The sequence below is a fragment of the Pagrus major genome, chromosome 18 (genome assembly GCF_040436345.1).
Source record: "Pagrus major chromosome 18, Pma_NU_1.0".
NCBI classification, from domain to species: domain Eukaryota; kingdom Metazoa; phylum Chordata; class Actinopteri; order Spariformes; family Sparidae; genus Pagrus; species Pagrus major.
The window spans coordinates 26,258,873-26,277,623 of NC_133232.1; the positions used below are offsets into that span (position 1 = coordinate 26,258,873).

The 18,751-nt window shown below is 41.1% G+C and overlaps 1 protein-coding gene across 1 annotated transcript in view; it reads right to left on the bottom strand.

Annotated features, from left to right (window-relative positions):
* Positions 1-14,853, bottom strand: part of trpc7b (transient receptor potential cation channel, subfamily C, member 7b) — a 51,405-nt gene extending 36,552 nt beyond the window's left edge. The window contains exons 1-2 of the mRNA XM_073487194.1: positions 14,372-14,853; positions 6,090-6,852 (exon numbers count right to left, since the gene is read on the bottom strand). Of these exons, the coding sequence (XP_073343295.1) occupies positions 6,090-6,852; positions 14,372-14,853 (1,245 nt within the window). The remainder of the gene's footprint in view (positions 1-6,089; positions 6,853-14,371) is intronic.
* Between the last annotated feature and the right edge of the window lie 3,898 nt (positions 14,854-18,751).

The following is an 18,751-nucleotide window of genomic DNA, read 5'->3' on the forward strand; positions in this document are numbered from 1 at the left end:
GATCCAAATTGATGCAGCAGCCCCCAGAGATATTGCCTTTTTTTATTCTGCTCATTCTTCTTCCCTTTTAAAACCTGGTGTCTGCATAACCCACAACAGCCACTGAGTGACATCACTGGAGACAATGTAACAGATTAGAGAACAAGAACTGTTAACACACTTTAATGTTTAAAATTGGTGGAGTGACCCTTTAACTACGAGGGTCCCAGAAGTAAAAGACAAATCTATTATTTGCATTTGATGATGGTGATCGGCACTTTGAGCAACTTCCAACATCGGGATCCCACAGAGCCAACAATTCTTTGAAAGATTACTTGTGAACAAGATAATGACTTGTTGACATCAGATTAAAAAAAAATGCTCAAAGTGGTGATTACCATCGTTAAATGCAAAAATGTAATTTGTTCTTTTACCTCTAGAAATATGCAAGTTGAATATGACTTTGTCCACTCCCCTACAACTCACAATTCCTGCCAGACCTTTCAACACTCCTGTTCCTTCACACACCTTCAACCCTTTGCCCCTCTGTCTTGTGGCCACCACAGTTCACTTCTCCCCCATTCTTCCACCTCCCCTTGTACTACTCCCTTGTTCTGTTCCTCAACAGTTGGCTGAGCAGGTAAACAGTCAGCAGATTAGAGCTTCTGGCAGCTTCAGAGTCCCAATGGACTGATTTTCATTTTGCATTCACCAGCGTGTTTGTTCTGTGCGCAAACATACCATAACAGTGTGTTAGATGATGCACACTCTCAAAACTTTTACACATGTCTCCCCAAAGAAATTAGTTTAGCACACACTTTTGCTGTAAGCAGAAATGATAAGGTGTTAATGTAGAGTATATACTTTATTTTTCTGTTTTGCTGCATACAGCTTGTCTTGAATATAAAATGGTTCACAAAATCAGTTTTGTGCAGTCACGGTGTGTTCAAACTCTTACCAAACAGCTGCAGTATCTCGGAGCTTAACTTGGATTTATCATAGAAAAAAAACCCCCAAAACCTTAACAGCATGTTAGATACGGATGTTCAAAAGGCCTACTATCTCCAAATCAAAAAGTAAATTCCAGGAATCAAGCGTCTATCAGCTTGTCGGGGACATGAAGGAAAAGGCACCATGTGGTGTATTTTACCTTCAGGGTTGAAGTGAAAAAAAAAATCAATTACATTCTCATGTTTACATTCAGAGAAAGGCAAGGCTTCAGGGAAATACACGCACAAGAACAATTTCTTAATCAACGATATATGCATTAAAAGACACACATCAAGATCACACTCACACAGGCACCACACACACGCAGCATATGTGAAAATCCAATCATAGTTCGAGGTGTGTGTATGTGGTATGTGCCTCGCAGGCTGAAAAAAAGGAAAAGGGAACGATGTTGTGCGATTGAAAATGGAGACGGAGCAGTGTGAAGCAGAGTGAGAATGGTTACAGACGAGTGAACTGAGGGGGACATGAGCCGAGCCTTAGACATGGCCGGAGGGAGATGTAAGATGGACGGATGAGAAGAAAAGGGGGATAGAGATAGTTTTTATTACTGCACTTCACTGGACATTCACCACCATCAGTTTACCTCTCTGTGGCTGTGTTCCTTTAAATTAAATCAAACTAAAATCGGCATGACACAAGCGAAGAGTAAAATGCGATTTGAAAAAATTAAACAACACCCTCCTCCGTCTCACTTTCTTTCACTCTTTTGCTCTGTCTCTCCTTAGGCTATGTGGAGGGTGTGTGTATTATGTGTGTCTGTGTGTGTGTTTCCAGAGGCTCTTTTGAGAAATTCATGGGCTGTCTTGAGAAGGAAGATGTTTGAAGATAAATGTTAGGCTGTTAAGGAGGCCTTGATATGCCTTTAGCAGTCCCCACATAAACATCCAATGTGCAGCACGAGCAGCACTCTTATCTCTGCACACTGACAGGTTGAATATGTGTGAGAAAGTGGTGTTTGCTTGCACTTGACTGTGCAGGGTTTCCGCTAGTGTATTGCAACCCTGGCTGCCCGCCGGGCCTGAGTTTACCCCCCGTCAGGCTAAGGATAAGGGAATGTTTTTACAAAATGTAGCCTATTTTTAAGATGTTAGTTGCAGTGGGGTGGCTCGGCTGGAAACAGATATAATAGTTGGAAAGCCAGAGACATCTGTTGGCTAAATCGTGAACACAGTATAGGAAAACAGTAAGTGTTCTTCACCCTCATTGTGCCGGAGTGTCGACATGACGCTTTTGACTTTCACAAGCTAATGTCCCCTAGCAACCTTATCTAGTATCACAGATAACTACTTCATTTGTGATATGATGTCAAGGAAGAAAAGTAAAAGCTAAAAAACCTTAGACTGCTCTTTCAGACAGCCAAACACTCGAGGTGATGATGATGAAAAAGAGGTTGCAAACATCCACCGAGTCAAAAGTAATGGCAGCCCAGTACTGCGCATGGGCAACTTTCATCAGAGAGAAGGAAATGAGATGGATCACTCAATATTATACTTAAATTATATAAACAATAAGCATCCATAGATAATTAATTTTGTTTTGAAAATCTTGATCAATGACATTCTGAACTAGAGACATCTTCATTTTATTTATTTATTATTTATTTTACTATACACAGCTGTAAAGTTTTATACTGTATCTTGTGATTGTGTCTGTGTCCACAGACAAACAGACAGACATATCAACAGCTGGCAAAGTATTTAAAACCAATTCTGTGTTAGCTCCTGCTACGAAATGTGTCTCTAGGCCCACATTTTGCGATGATGACACACGCACAGAATGATAAGGTAAAAACATTAGCCGACGCTGTTGTGGCTGCCAATTTAACATATTGTTTTTTCCAAAGCTGATGATTGAAGTAGCTAATGAGTGAGCCATCTCACTTCCTACTCATCTCTGTTGAGAGGTGTACATATGCAGTACCAATCGGGCAACTAGCATGGAAGAAGGAAACATCGCTCTCATAATTAAAATGATGTGTCTTCGGAAGCTTCCATCACAAAAAGGCTGACGTTCACACAGCACATTAATGAACCACAGCACATGCATCAGCTTATTACAGAACATTGTCACAGACAGTGTCAGAGGCCTGGAAACAAGCGTCACTCTCATAAAGTTGCCAGGAAGCTACACTCAAGAAACAGAATTAACTGCTGGGCAACTGCACACACACAAAATTTTCAGTGCAAAAAAAATGTAAAAATGAGAAGACTGGAAAACATGTCAAGGCACTGTCGTGATTGAAATATTGCTTCAGTGGCTTTTGATACTGATATGATACTTCACAAAACTTCCTGGCGTTGGCATCAGCATTGAAAATCTCATAGTTGGAAACCTTTTTGAGTGATTGGGTCTCATAAAGGTGTCATTACATGTTACATTCAGTGACATGCCCTAACTCTCATTCCCCATGTTTGATTTCCCCATATGGAACATGACTGTCTCAAGCTACTGGCGCATCGTCTTAACATTATTTGATATTTTAACTTAATGAGTGGGTGATGTGAAGAGGGACAGGAAGTCAAATAAAGAGGGAAGACAGGGGGGTGATAATGAGATGGTAATGAGACAGATGAGCTCCAACACAACTCTGGTCCCTCAGGTGAGCCGGTCTCATTAACTTGTCTGGAGATGGGAAACAGAGTGACAAGCAGAGAGGTGGAATGACAAACACGAAGGAGGGCAGAAAATTTGAGTAATGGAGGAATAAGGACAGACAGAGATGAACAGAAATTCAGCAACACAAGGGCGGAGCAGTGCGTTCAACTCTGAGGTCAAATAAAACTGTATTTTATCTGAAAAAGTCTAAATATAAAGTCCTTTAGTGTACACACACAACTGTACATTGGCATAAGTAATATAAACACTCAAGAGAAAATCATGACAGAGAATACACTACGAAATGTAAAACAATAAACAATACAAGTTCCTAATAGTGGACATTGTCCACTGTTTATTTGTCTTGGGAAAGAAGGGGATCTTTCTGCTGGCTTTGAGGGATGATACACAGAAAAGGGCATTTTTTTCATGTGGTGGAATATGAGAGTGTCAAGAATGACAATACCATAGAGCCAGTAAAGTGGCTTTTAACAGGTTTCCGTGTCACTAATCTCATATCATTATCACCAAAGCAGTGTGGACTGATAGTAGAGAAAGTGATGGTGTATCTCTCGGTACGTGAATACAGTTCAGACTTACTGAAATTTGATTTTCTTGCTACGTAAGCCCCTTAGCTGATGACAGCGTTTAATTCGGGAGTCGTCCTGTGTCCAAATGAATGATTTTGAGCAAGCTGTGATTAAAAACTTTCTGACTGAAACATGGTTTTTGTCTCTTGTTGTGCATGATTTCTAATATAAATTAGATTTTTTTGAGGGTAAGACTTTATGGCATTTTCGCCTTGATTTGATATTATATTTTATATTTATTTGATATTTTATATTGTCACAGCTTCAAGAAATAGTAAACACAAGGAGGAGATGGATGGTGATTACATACGACAAAGGTCACAAGAATTGAAGATCAGGAACTCTCTAGCTACAACGTACAGAACCATGCACACACAGGACAATCCCAGTTTAATTTTTCTGCGGGATTTTGCATTGATTTGCTATTTTTAATATTTATAACAGCTATCCTTATCAATATATTAAATAGGACACTCATAGCACTCAGCAGTACTTCCACCAAGGCCCAACACTCCCCTTTAATTCAATAATGCCTAATCCAATATCAAACTCAATAGCCTTGTATAATTCTAAATTTGACACCACCCATGACTGTTTAACCGTAATTTAAGCTCACCAGATCAAGGATCTGCATCAAATTGTGCTCCCTAATAGCCAGCCAACTGAAAACGCCTATTTTTTTTTTCATCAAAATCCATGCCTTACTCCCTGAGAAATTAATGAAAATGTCAAAAACGTGAGAAAAAGTTCTTGGATCAGTGCCTTTTTTGGATCTGCACCAAAAGTTATGGGGGATTGTGTAATCCTGCTGACAAACCAACCAACTAACAAACAAACAGCAAACGGACACAGGTGAAAACATTACCTCCTCGGCGGAGGTAATAATGTTTCTGATTGCATTGGCCAGCATTGTGTGGCTGTTCCTCTTTCTCAGTGGGTCTAATTTGTCAGTGAGTGTGCTGGCCCTAATATCCCAATCCAACTGATTTGGGACAGGTGTACCAGCTGGCACAGTAAGTGAGAATCATCGCCCTATCCATCTCAGGCCGTTACATAAAGCGTGCCCAGACCTGTCACACAGTGTGAGTGAGCCCCTGGGCCGAGCCAATCAACCTGCCTCAGGACAGAAGCCATCACATTCAGGCAGGTTTGATTTTTTGGAAAAACAAAGTGTGTGTGTACGTGGACTGTTATGAGTCAAAGATGTAAAGACCTTAGATTCAGCCTCTTCAAACAACATCATTAACTGTTACACACATGAGCAACTTCATTTTCTCCAAGACACACACACATACACACACACACACACTTTGCTCTTCCATCACCAGCATTATCATGGAGACTAGGTTCATTTTAGTGACTGCATCATTTAGAGTGCTTTCTTTTTCCTCAGTAAGAGCGTGAACACATCTCATATTGTACGGTAAGTGTTTCCCTTTAAAGTTCTTATTTCACCACAAGCTGAGGGAAGATTGTGCTGGTAACAAGAAACTGAGAAGAGTAATAAAAAAAAGCTGAGAGTGCAGTGGGAAATGCATTCAAGATGAGAGTCAAGTGATAGTTTTAAATCATTGGCAGAGATGGATCTGCAATTTTCCATTCAGCAAGAGGCCTGCTTTGTCTATAAACCCCTGAAAAAAAAGAAAAAATGTCAAAACTGTACTCATACTTGAGGTGATAAATTACGCTATTTTACATTTACAGTATTTGTGCTTTATCATTCTCAATGTCTTGCATTCATCTTTCCACCTTCCTTCTCTATACCACTCTGCTAAATCAAGCATTTCCCAACCCATTTAATGTCTGTTATGTCTGGGCATTAAAAAGTGAGAAGATTTAAAAAGTAAAATACTGATATATAAGAAACAAACTGGCAAAGATGTCAAGAAAAATATACAGAAACCACCGTACCTTAAACTCTGTCTCGATGTTGGCCAGTCTTGCCAGTTCATTGCTGAGCTCGAGGGCGGTCAGTACAGGGTCTTCACTGCTGAGTGACAGGTAAGCAGCACTGGCCAGGCCCTTATATGCATTCATCCTGGAGCGTGAGTGACTGAACGAGTCTTTCTTCTGTTTCTCCACACATTCTAAACACTTACAGAAGTAGTCGTGTGGCCTTTCTATGCGGGCCCCCTTCGTCAGAAGGATGTGGACGATCTCGTACTCCTGGCAGTGAGCAGCCAGGATGACGGGCGTGACGTCATGCGAAAAACGCGTCCCATCCTCGTCATAGGCATAAAAGTCGTCATCACGCATCTCCTGCTCCAGTGGGCTCAAAGCCAGTCGGAGACCTCCTCGAAAAGCAGGGTGACCGAGAATGGCTTCAACGATTCGAACGTAACCCTTAGAGATAGCCAGAAGCAGACCATCCCCGATCCTAGCCAAACCATCCTTCTTAAGAAGCAGCTCAGTCACTTCTAGGTGCTCATTCCCCACTGCCAGCTGCAAAGCATTCTGGCCCATGTAGTCCACACAATTGAAATTGAGGGTTTTGGACTCTTCCAGCATTTTACGGACCACAGGAATGTTTCCATATTCTGCAGCATCCATAAAACGCTCCTCCTCTGCAGTGAGGGGCGAGCCGCGTTCATTGAACATGTAGGCCGGGCCGCGCACTGCCTGGCGACGCCCCTTCTCTCTCAGCGTGGTGTGCCGGCGATGCATGGCCTCCACCCTGGAAACAGAAAAGAGGAGAGCAGTCAGTGAAGAAGTAATGAAGTGATGAAAGGTGAGGGAAAGAAAAGTGGCAAATGACAGAGGCAAGAGGATAAGACAGGCTCATTAGTTACATCAAACTGACCATGGTGTAACAAGGCAAACAAAATCATTACTGTCTCTCCATGCGGATGTACTACGCGGACAGGGACTGGTCAAACACAATCAGCAGTGCTTAACACAGACTTCTCCCATGACCCCAGAGAAAGTCCCACCATGACATCTATGATGTATCTGTCCCTGGCCAGATCAATGAACCTCTACCAGGGTCACAACTCAGTGCAGGGCCATCAAAGGTCAACAGCTTTGATTGGCAAGAGAGAGATGAAGCTGTCGCCTTAATTGGTTCCAGCATGACAAACTCACACTATGAGTAAGTGGTTATCCAGAGAGGCTCTTCAGCCATCATCTTTATCTGTCAACACACTAGTGCTGACTTTCTTCCCCTATAATCCCATTCAAATGCTGCTCATCATCTTTAATAATCAAATTATATTTAAAAGTTTAATGCTCAGATTTAGCCTATTATTATTTACTATGAGCCTACACACTGTGTACACAGACTTAGGCACAGCCAATACAAAAAGCACGTAGTTGTTATACACTCTGTCCAATAGGGGGCATTCGGTTCTTCATTGAAAGAAGAGTCAAGAATGGCACTCAATGCTTTTCTTGCCGGAAAAGATGTTTTCCCTCTTCTCCTGACTGGCTTTGGAAAGAGTTTGATATACCAACTGGCTCCACTGTTAGCACTCTTCGACTTGGTGGAAGTTGTGATATGATATGATATGACATTATTATGACAAACATTATTGCAACTGAGACTATAAAAGCCCATTTGTGCGAGTGGATCAGTGGATCACTGACTATTGTTGAGTGTTGTGTTTTTATCACCCACAGCATTGTAAGCTTGTTCTTAGCAGTGTAGTCAAACGTATGTTAACATAGCGTTAAGTTAGCTAATGTCTATCAAAAACCACATTCACCATATGCTCAAGTCCTACATTCCAGCTCTCCCCCAGTGCTCCCCAAAAGCTGTTTTGCAGCCGCCATTAAACAACAAAAACAGAAAAGATGAAGACACAAAAACACTTGACAAACAAGAGGATACTGTGATGATATGGTGAGTTCAAGCGCAATGCTGGAGCCAGAAGACACACCTGCTTCTTTCAAAATAAAGTGGAAACACATCTAACAATCACCGGTCCAAAGCAAAAAACGAACAACTTTTTTAAAGCAGCCTCTAGATGTAACAGCAGACAGGGTCAAAGACTTTACCAAAGCAATTTGCATTTACATCACGTTTACATTTGTTTTTTTAACAGCCCTGCATAAAAATATGACCTATGTGAGAGTGTATGTCCAGTGTTTACTGCTTAATGCACTCCCAAGCAAGGTTAAGCAGCATTTTATATTCTCCCCACCTGTTGAACAAGCTTCCTGAATACCTGAGGTCTGCTTAACTGTCAGCTCATTTAAATCAGGGCTTCAAACATTATTGTTTATCTTGGCTCTCCAATAAGATATAACCTATTTTTATCTGAAACTATTCATTTGCTGATTTTTGCTTTTTTTTATTGCTTCTAAATGCAATTTTGAACATTTTCTGATGTCTTACTTCTTAATGCATTTCTATGCCCCTGTAGAGCACTTTGAATTGCCTTGTTTCTGGATGGTGCTGTATAAATAAACTTGCCTTGTCTTGCCTACAGGCTGTACCAACTATCTCATGTGGAACTAGGTGGACACTAATTGGAACAAACTTCACTTGCACCACTGTCTGATGAATATAAATGAAAAGACTTAGCCTTATGTGTTATGAAGTTTTTGCTACTTTTTTCCTGTTGTAAAGAACTCTTACAGAACCATGACTTCACCCCTATCAAATAGTAATTTCAGCATTCGATGAGTGTTATTTTTTTACCTATTCAAATTATATTTGACTCCTGAAATTCATTACAAGTGCCCTGCAAAACACGTCATATGTCTTCATTTGTTTTTCTTTCTAAATGGAGCGCTATTTACAATGCCACACAGTCCCAACCCAGCAGACATATTGGGTTCAACAATAATATTATATAACTAGCTGTACCTTGCACAGAACCACTGGTAATCTCACCCCTCTTACTGCAAAACACATTTTTCTGGCACCATTGTACTCCTCCTATTGTATTTCAGAAACACAAAGATCTATCACAGTGACATTGTCTGCTGTTTGGCCTGACACTGTGACCCACATTATGAGAAAAGCCTTGATGTTCCCCAAAGCTGGAAAGACAAAAGAGATGGAGGAAGACTCAGAGACTCAGTGTGGGAGTGGAGGAAGAGATACTGGATGTGGGTAAGCTTTGAAATGTGAAAGTGGGAAGGGGAAATTAGTAGTGGTGTTGGTGGAAAATTACCCAGAACAGTTTAGTTCTCCAGTGTGAAATAACCAATTTAGACTTAAGATTTAATTTATAAAACGTTTCCATGATACTGTGTCACTCAGATCACAAGGGAAGCACTTCTTATTGAGCGGACTAAAAGGAAACACACCAACTTGCTAACTTAAATAGAACAACTGTGTTCTCTGAATTGGTCTAGTGACATTACAAATGACTCGGGGTCCAGTTTCCCAATAAGACCTGCCACCAAAATAAAATACGAACATGTAAGGTTATTTGGTGGTCCAGGCTATTTGTAATTCCTTTTACTTCGTGGGTTTGTGTGTCTGTGTGGGTATGTGTGTGTGAATGCACAAAAGGCTGGGCATTGAAGGAAGGGGTGAAAATGGAAACCTGTACATGGTGAAAAGATTCCCCTGGGGGTGTAAAGGATGTGGAGAAAGCGAAAAGAACTCACCAAGGCACATCACTGTGGGAGAGTGTGTGTGTGTGTGTGCATGTGCGAGAGACACAGAGACAGTGTGTATCCCAGTGTGTTTAAAGGGTATAAAAGGTCTGCAGCTCTTGATTGATTTTCGATTTACACAATCAGCTGTGTGTGCCTCAGGCTGCCAATCAATGGTACATGGCAAAGTCTCCCTCTGTCTCTCCCTTTCATCACACACATGCACAATTGATATCTATCTCACAAATGAACACACACACATAAAAATACCAATGTGGACTTAAGGTGCATACGCGTTCTGCAACATTAGCACCATCAGCACACATCCAGAACATGAATGTGCATATAAGGTTTTTGCTTCTTAAGGCGATACTTTGTGTTGGTGGTTTGCTACAATGCATTATGCTGTAGGGTGGACCTAATATCATCCCCAAACCCCCCAGCTATACACAAACCCAGACATATTTGTAAGCATTGGGAGGATTCGTCATAAATGAGAGGACAGACTGGCTGCCAGCCCATTTAGATAACCTCATAGTCAAGTAATGAATCGCCATTTTCCATCCCTCTCTATCTTCTTCTCCATCCATCTCTGACTGCTTGTGATTCTGATCTGAAATAGAATTTACCTGCATCATTTCTGTGCGGAATTACAATCACAAAGATAGGAGGAGGCAGACACAATGGAGATGGATGGATGGAGAGAAAGTGTGTGGTGTGTGTGTGTGTGTGTGCAAGAGGGGGAGAGAGGATGGAGATAAACAGTTGACGGAGGAGACAAATGAGCAAGTGAAGGACATATTTGTGTATCTGCTTATAAACCTAGTGATTGTGATTGTATTTTCGAACATCATATTATGTTATTATATAAGTTAAGACTGAAGGATTTGTTACATTATCATCGTTGAAACCATAACTTTGTTTGCCACATGGGTCTAGCAGATCATAATGTCATGCAACAGGAAGAAGAGCTCCCACATGCATTTACTACAAAATACAACTACATTTTCATCCATCCATTCTCACTAGATTTGTCTACCTGTCTACCTGTTGGGTCCAATGCTCACTCACCTTTACTCTTTGTGTTGCTTCACAACACATCTGGGTTTATAAAACTTGCTAGATGTTTGACCGTCCTCACTAATCACTTCCTTTCTGATAGCAGAATCAGAATAATGAGCTGGAAGTCGGTGAAAGTTGGATTGTAGAAATGGGTCTTGATTCGCAGTGTTGGCAACCTTTTCACGTTTCATTTGATTAATGTTAATGGACTGTTTGAAGCAACTTGCAATGTGATTTAATGTCAATAGTTTGTAATCCCCAAACCACCAACTGCCCCAGTTCAGTTGTTACTGGCTCCTCATTTGGTGCTGTATCCAAGTCAAAGGCGGCTGCAGATCACTCAGAGCCCCTGTCCAAGCAAGCAGCTCCCTCTCCTATTAAAAACTAAACTGTCAGAAAAGGGAGAAGCTATCTTGCACCACTGCAACTGATGATTCCAGCTATATTACAACACACCATTGCAAAAATAGTCCTTTATTGAGCCAAGCTGAAATTCTTTCATTACAAAAATAATGTATTTTTTAGTATGTTATATTGGCAAGCATTACTAATGTAAAGTAAGCCCCCCTCTGATAAAGGTAACCTCCAAAGAAAAATACATTGGTTGTGCTTTGAGTTATACAGTATGACTTCAATTTTGTGTGCTTAGGGGCCTTCGGAGAGTTCTGATTTCTGAGAGTTTAGAGCTGTTTAGTGGAGGTATCAACTCAAGAAGATCACTATTCCCGACTACATGCAGAAACAATAAATAAACTCATCTGAAAACATTGTTTTCTTGTAATGGCAGTCATGTAAGTGTGATAAGTAGTGGGCTAAAACAAGAAGATCATTTCCGAGGGTGTGCTTTCATTGGATTCATAAAAGATGCTGTGCCAACAAAAAACTCTCTTAATCAGGTTAAAAGAATCGAATTTGTAAATTAAGCATTTGTGATCTATGAAACTCAAAGCAGCTTAAATTGATGGCCCCTGCCTTCCTATTTCCCCTTATATAGGGCAGCATAAATGAGGGTTTAGCCATGAATAGCCACAGACCAAAAGAAAAAATCAAACGTTTTAGAAGACAAGATCACGACAATGGTAGAGGAGATTGAACCAGACATCATTCACTGTTATTTGGTGGACTAAATAGCCCCATTTCACGGGAGACATTTTGACTTGTCAATGCAGGAAAGGCACAGATGTGACCAATAATATTGACAATGGTTCAATTCTATTAAGTGTCCCAATAGGCCATGTCAGTGAGTGAGCATGCACAATACCAGTGCCCTGCAACTAGCTCACCTAAATGGAATGCAGCCCTCATTAGTGTTAAAAAATTCTACCTGTGCTTTTCCGGCCTTGACAAGTCAAAATGTCTGCTGTGAAAAGAGTCTATAGTGGGTTGACAAACAAATCTAAACACGCAGCTTGGTAGTGTGTTGCTGCTGCAGTAAACAAAGTGGGGTCGCATTATTCAGAAACCACGTTTAAAATTCTCCACAGGCTTCGATACATTCAGATGTGTCCCAAACTTCTATATTATCAGCAGGGAAATCACTTCAATCAAGCCTTTTGGTTTTAAAATTTTTTTTTTTTTTAAAAACTACTTATGTGTGGTTTTCTGTCTACGTTATACTTGATATAAAAATTGATGGTAAGTCAGTTTTTATAAATAAGGCCCACAGTCTTTTAAAAAGGTGCAACTTTTGTAGTTCACATAGCTTTATTTCACTCAATGAATATAAGCAAATAGAAAGTTGTTTTTGGAAAAATCCCCACATTTTGATGATGAGAAGATAACTTGAAAAGCACTGAAAATGTAGTGGAAATGTAGACAAAGCACTTTCAGTACAGCTTCAGCATAGAATGAAAAACTAATTATCTCACCGTGAGCTCTTCTGTTGTGAACCCTTTATAATCAGTTTTGAGTTAATCAAACAGCCTCTTTTCTCCAGCTAAATGTTCTAAGGTTAACCCACCACGTTCATTATTTTCAGTTTAAGCAGTCGGCTAGGTTGTGTCGCATATTTGTGAACTAGAGAAAAAGAAAAGAAAGTAAATTTGAGGATAATGAGTGAAAAGAAGTTTTGACTCAGCAGGAATATTTACAGAACTGACTAATGAGATGGTATGTTATCAGTGCAGAGACATGAGCAGAATATTTTAGAAGAGGTACACTCTCAGCGCTCTCTCTCTTTATCAAATACACACACAGACACTCTTTCAAGCAGTAAATTGCCAATTTTTGAGATCAAAGGTGAGTTTCCTCACCATATTTTGCTGGTAATGAGAAACAGGCATGTTTACCCTCTCTTACACACACACGCACTATTGGTGAGAGCATACATGCTTCTTCTCCATGCAAAGCCTTTTAAGCTGAACACTGGTGTATCAAAGGGACAGACCAGATCAAAGAGCCAACACTGAGGCCTGCCATCCTCAAAATCTGATCGTCAAAGCCAAGCTGGCACTGCTACGTGAATACCCATTAAGTGCCACCATTTATGTCCAATATGTGTCTGTGGACGTGTCCTGCATGGACGCAACGGACTGCATCCACAAAATGGTCTGCAGATCACTTATCTCTCTGTGAAGTAGTTAAATATACAGGACAATTTGGTGAAATTATATAGGACGTTGCATTTGCAAAATGGCAGAGAGGCTCCTAATCAGAGTTTTGTGAGTGTGTTTGTGCATATTTTGTGTGTTAAGATGAGTGTGACATTGTGGGGACGTACTGTGCAAGCTGATTTATGTCGTCTGTTCCGGCTCAGTGTCACATGGTTTTGCCCCGGTGTCTCTCTCTTACTCAGACTTAAACACACACACATACACACGCACAAAATCCCTGTTGACTGCTGCTTATGCATTCATGCACTGGAACCAATCAAGCTCTCTCGCTCTCTCTCGACCCAGGGAACAATGTAAGAGCTGTAGTGGAAAAGCCCCACAGACACACAAATTCATTCAATCTCATACACCCTCCACTTCCTTATGTATACTTTCTGTACATATTCTCAGGGGACACACTGCAGTCCAAACACAACCACCACACACAGTCTGCTTGGTATAATGACGTGGAGGGGGCCAGAGAAAGCTTCAGTTACAGGAGCTGATATGTAAGATGAAAGCAACACATTTCAGCACAAAGCTGAAATAACAGAAAAAAGTTCATTTACTTAATGCACATATTGCAAATGTTCCCTAAAAGATGGTTTGTAATTGAAGCAGTGCATGCAGCAAAAATATATATATATATGATGATGATCTTCCAGTAATGGCAGTCTACTGTATTACAGTACATGTCATCAATAGAAGCACAGCTGAGTGTCACACACAGGTGATGCAGCTGGCTCAGTGAAAACCCTGTCTCCAAAACTGACCTCTACTTGTTGACATCCCAGGTGGATTAGTTGCTGATTAAATTCTCTCAGCTTTGCCATTTCTAAACTATCACTCAGAAGCCTCTTTTGCGTCACAGCAAATGACTAAATACGCACATGGGCTCTACACAAGGCCACCAAAATGGTCACTTTACTTGTTTATCACATCTCTGGATAGATTAAAAAAAAAGTTGTGGGTTAATATGAAAGGATGACTCACGTTTGCCTGGTTTCGGAGTTGACCTCGGTGTCGATGTGCTCAGCAGAGTGGTGGTTCCCTTGGTCCGAGAGCTCCGGAGCCCGGTGGAGTCTCTGTCCGTGGTGCTGGAAGCGCTCAGAGTTCGCCCCACCGCGTCCTCTCCACTTGGGGAAAGGGTCATCGCAGCGGTCGTACACCGCGCCTATCCGCACATCCCGCCGCGAACGAAACGGGGAACCGGCCGTGTCCCCGGTGCCATGGTGTAACTTTGGCGGTGTGAGGTGCGGGGAGTCCGGGTTCTCTGGAGACGGGTGACGACACTCCGGAGAGGCGAGGTAAGGCGGGTCTGTGTCCCCCAGCAGCGGAGAGGCGGAGGAGAAGAGGTCCAGGGGCCGCGCGGAGGAAGGAGATCCTCGGGGAAGACAGACGGACAGAGGCGGGGAGGGAGACTCGGAGAGGTGCCCTCTCTCGCCGCTGTCGCTTTCCTCACCCTCGTCAGACATTGGAAGAGTTCGTGAGCAGCATATACTTCAAATAATCTGAGCTATGTGACGGACATTTAACGATGTTTGTCAAAGTTTCCACCGCACAAGTTTCTCCTGAGCGGCGCAGCAGCGACGAGCTGAGCCTCCACCTTTACACAGGAGCGCGCGCGCCAATTAGAGAGCACGCGCAGGGAGCCAGCCCCTTACAAAATGGGGGAAATGAACAAGTGGCAACATGACAACGTAACTCAACTTACACATCACACTGGCTCACACAAATTAGTACATTTAGACTACTTTTAGACTACGTTTTTGAAATTCAGGTTTTATCCCACTACACTGTTCAAATAAGCCAGTATGGTTAGGTATGCTACTTTTGCCAGTGAGCTAACACACACAAGAGGCAAGGTAATGTAAGTGTCTTCTTTGCAAAGACCAAGCACACATAACTGACTTTTCTATTTTCTTTCTTTTTTTTGACCAGGTTAAGAAAGCTAGGCTACTACCAAAAAAACAAAAAAAAACAATGGAAAAATAAAACGATGTACCGCTGTGCTGCAGAGATGGCATATTTTTTTAGGCTACCCCGGAAGTTAGCTAAGCCGCAGTTCCCTCGACCAAAAAACTTAAGGGACTTTTGAACTGGATTTTGGATTATTACCTAAAATAAGCTCTGTGGCAAACTCAAGTTTATGATATTTTTACATTTCGGTCAACAAGATAATCTTCACAGATGAACAGCACTTTTATGATTTTTGAAGCGTATATAAATGCAAGGAGTAGCTAAAACGCTAACGTGTGTTAAGGCTATCAACGAACTTAGGCTGTACAAACTACACTGTTATCGCATGACTTCAACGTCACCGCCACTAACCGTCTTACTACGCTTTAGTATACACACTTTCCTTTAAATCGATCAGTCTACAAGGTAGTCTCACTTAGCAACTTAGTAACTTATTAGCAACTGCTGTTTTGAGACACATAATGCTTCATAATTCAATTCACTAATGGGGTATTAACTGGTTTATTTTATTCCATAGAACAAGAGTTAAAAATCTCTTCATACTGGACATGACCACTGACCACGGACATGATTTCAGGCATTTAATCGAGAACCCATTAAAAAAAAACATTGACTTTGAGACCTGGGAACAGGAAGTGCAAAAATGGTCACCCATTTATGGTTTTTAGGACTCATTCCTGTGGCACTCTATTGTAAGACCCATTTGCAGGGGTGAGAAAGGGAAGGAATCCATTTGAAAGAGTCTGAGGTTGGTTGGGGAGTGAAGGGGCTAACATGCCTGCCTGTTGTATGCCAATTACTGGGACTGACATAATATTGTTACTGCTTCAGAGAACAAGCAATTAATACATTAAGTCACCCACATCTTATCTCAGTGGTGGGTTTGTTGTCGGATACATTAGCCCTTACCTGCTCTTTGGTAGGTTTAGACAAACCTGAACACAGACTTCAAAGGTCTTGGTATTAAGAGGAAGACAATGCAGTGTTTGAATGTCACTCTGTTAGCGTGTATCCTTGTGTGTGCAGTCCTGTAATTACAGTCAGGGATCCATTAGTCATGATGAAGACTTCCTGCACCCCCCACGCAGACAATAACCAGTCCCATCCCAGCTCTTTGATCCCTGTATTTATGCACCCGACACATACACACAGATTACAACTAATCAAATTAACACACATCTCACGTGACCGACTGTTTTCACTGGTGTTTATATTTGGGGAGAAAAACGTCGAAAAGAGTAAATTATCTAGAATATCTGGGTTTCCAGAAAACACAATGCAGCTAAGTTTTGTAAAAAAAAATGATTATCAATTTCTTAATAACTTGTTACTTAACAATTTATTCCGTAATTTAACCATAAAGCAAGAAATCTCTGTCTGTCTGTATGTTATTTGTATATCTCGAGAACTCTTCATCTGATCTACTTAACACCTGACAGGTGTGTTAGTGAACACTGATCTGTGCAGCAGCAGGGATTGGGCTTCAGTGCTCTGACTTCATTGCTCTGCAGACTGAAGCTGCTCACACTACAGCACTTTTAGAATAAACGATTTTAGGATGGGGTTGTGTCACATAAAGAAGGAGAAACTTCACACATTTTCTTCTATAGAATCTTAAACATGTACATACTACAAGATTTTGAAATAATGGCACAAAGTACACTACAGATAAGGTTAGCGTGCCAGGGGGAGCAATGCACCACCTCAAGTGATCCCTCTCATGTGATCTAATGGGGAAGCAGACATAAACAAAATGGAGATTAGCGTGGTGCAACAATTTGCTGTAGTAACGTCTTGCAACGAGGAAAAAACCAAAGCAGAAGGTTCAACAAATCTCGATGAGTGGTTAACACACGTTTTCTGCTGTTCAGCAAAAACTTTACAGCAGTATGTTAGCTAACGTTATCCTCAACGGATGAATGATCAATGATTACCGTTGCCTGGCAGCACTGTCAACTGCTCCCGGGATGCCTCTATCATTGGTTGTAGTGGTCCGGTTTGGAGACGATGTATTTAATCATCATGATTTTGAATGAAATATTTGTTTGATATTACCAGAGCGGCCCTGATGACTCTGTGAGCAGTTCACGAGGCTTAAGACTGGATCTGTAAACCCCTCACATTACTAGATAATCAATGCCAAACAGCATGTTTTGAATGGCACTGCACTAGTAATGAATAACAGATGCCCATTAACCATATAAATACACTCTATATTCCTTGAATTGCTCTGCTGTAAGTTACAAAAACACAGGAAGACAAACTTTGTAGATTGATGTGTTCAGCTGTTAACCATTAGGCCTCAGGGTTTCACTACTGACTTTTGGCTCACTCCAGTAGCTTGAAATTGCTCAACTAAATGACAAAGTAATTTCCAGGAAATAAAAGCTATATATAATTTCTTTTCTAGGAAATGAGGAAAGCAAGGGGGCCATAAAATATTTTCATGTCAGATTTTCACATTTTCCGCACATTAGAGTGATTAGGATTCAAATGAAAAAAAGCAGTGAAGCAGCCCTGCAGGATTAATTACATGTATGAAAATGAATGCTTTAATGATACTGTAGACCTGGTACAAGACACTCCTAACATTTGTGAGTTTGACTTTGGCTTCTAGTTAAAAAAAAAAAAAAAATTGGCTCGGGCTTTGATATTCAAACCTGCAACCTTGAGCGAAAAGAACATCTAATGGCTATGCATTAGTATTGCTAAGGTTAGCCCTTAATCCATTTTTAGATTGAGCCAATATAAGGATGATGAATTGTGTAACACTGTACGTTCCCGATTGAATGTCAAGAGGTACAGAGCTCCTATCCTTGTGTGTGTGTGTGTGTGTTTGCCTGTGCATGTAAGGGTCTGCCATTGTACCTCTTCTGTCATATTGCTTTGGGCTTTTGAAGTAGAAAAGGGTTGCTGTGAGTGTATGTGTGCGATTACAAAGTTAAAGTACAATAAGCTACTTTTAAAATGGTTTATCCTGACAATTTTTTCTTGTTGTTGTGTTGACAACCAGCCAAGCTTATAGGACATTTAAAGTGCCATTGTCAGAAGCACAATATTGAAGAAGGGACACAGGCTGTGTCTTTGTGAGTAACTGTAACAATTATGTAGTACTCCAGTTGTCCAAGACACATGCTTAATCTTCCTGCTTCACCCAAGTAATTCACTGCAGATTTACACAGTCCTTCAGGAATGTTAATAAGATATAAACAATGGAATTACCCAGAAATAGGATTCATCAGTAGTCTGTAATGTAGGGTCTCTCTATGCGTTGAAATATTCTGGTCTCACATCAATCACTAGTGCCACAGCAGGAGTTTTTTACAGTCTGTCATGGGCAGAACTCCTGCTGAGAAGTCACTGATTGCAGGTGTTTAGAAAAGCTACATGCTT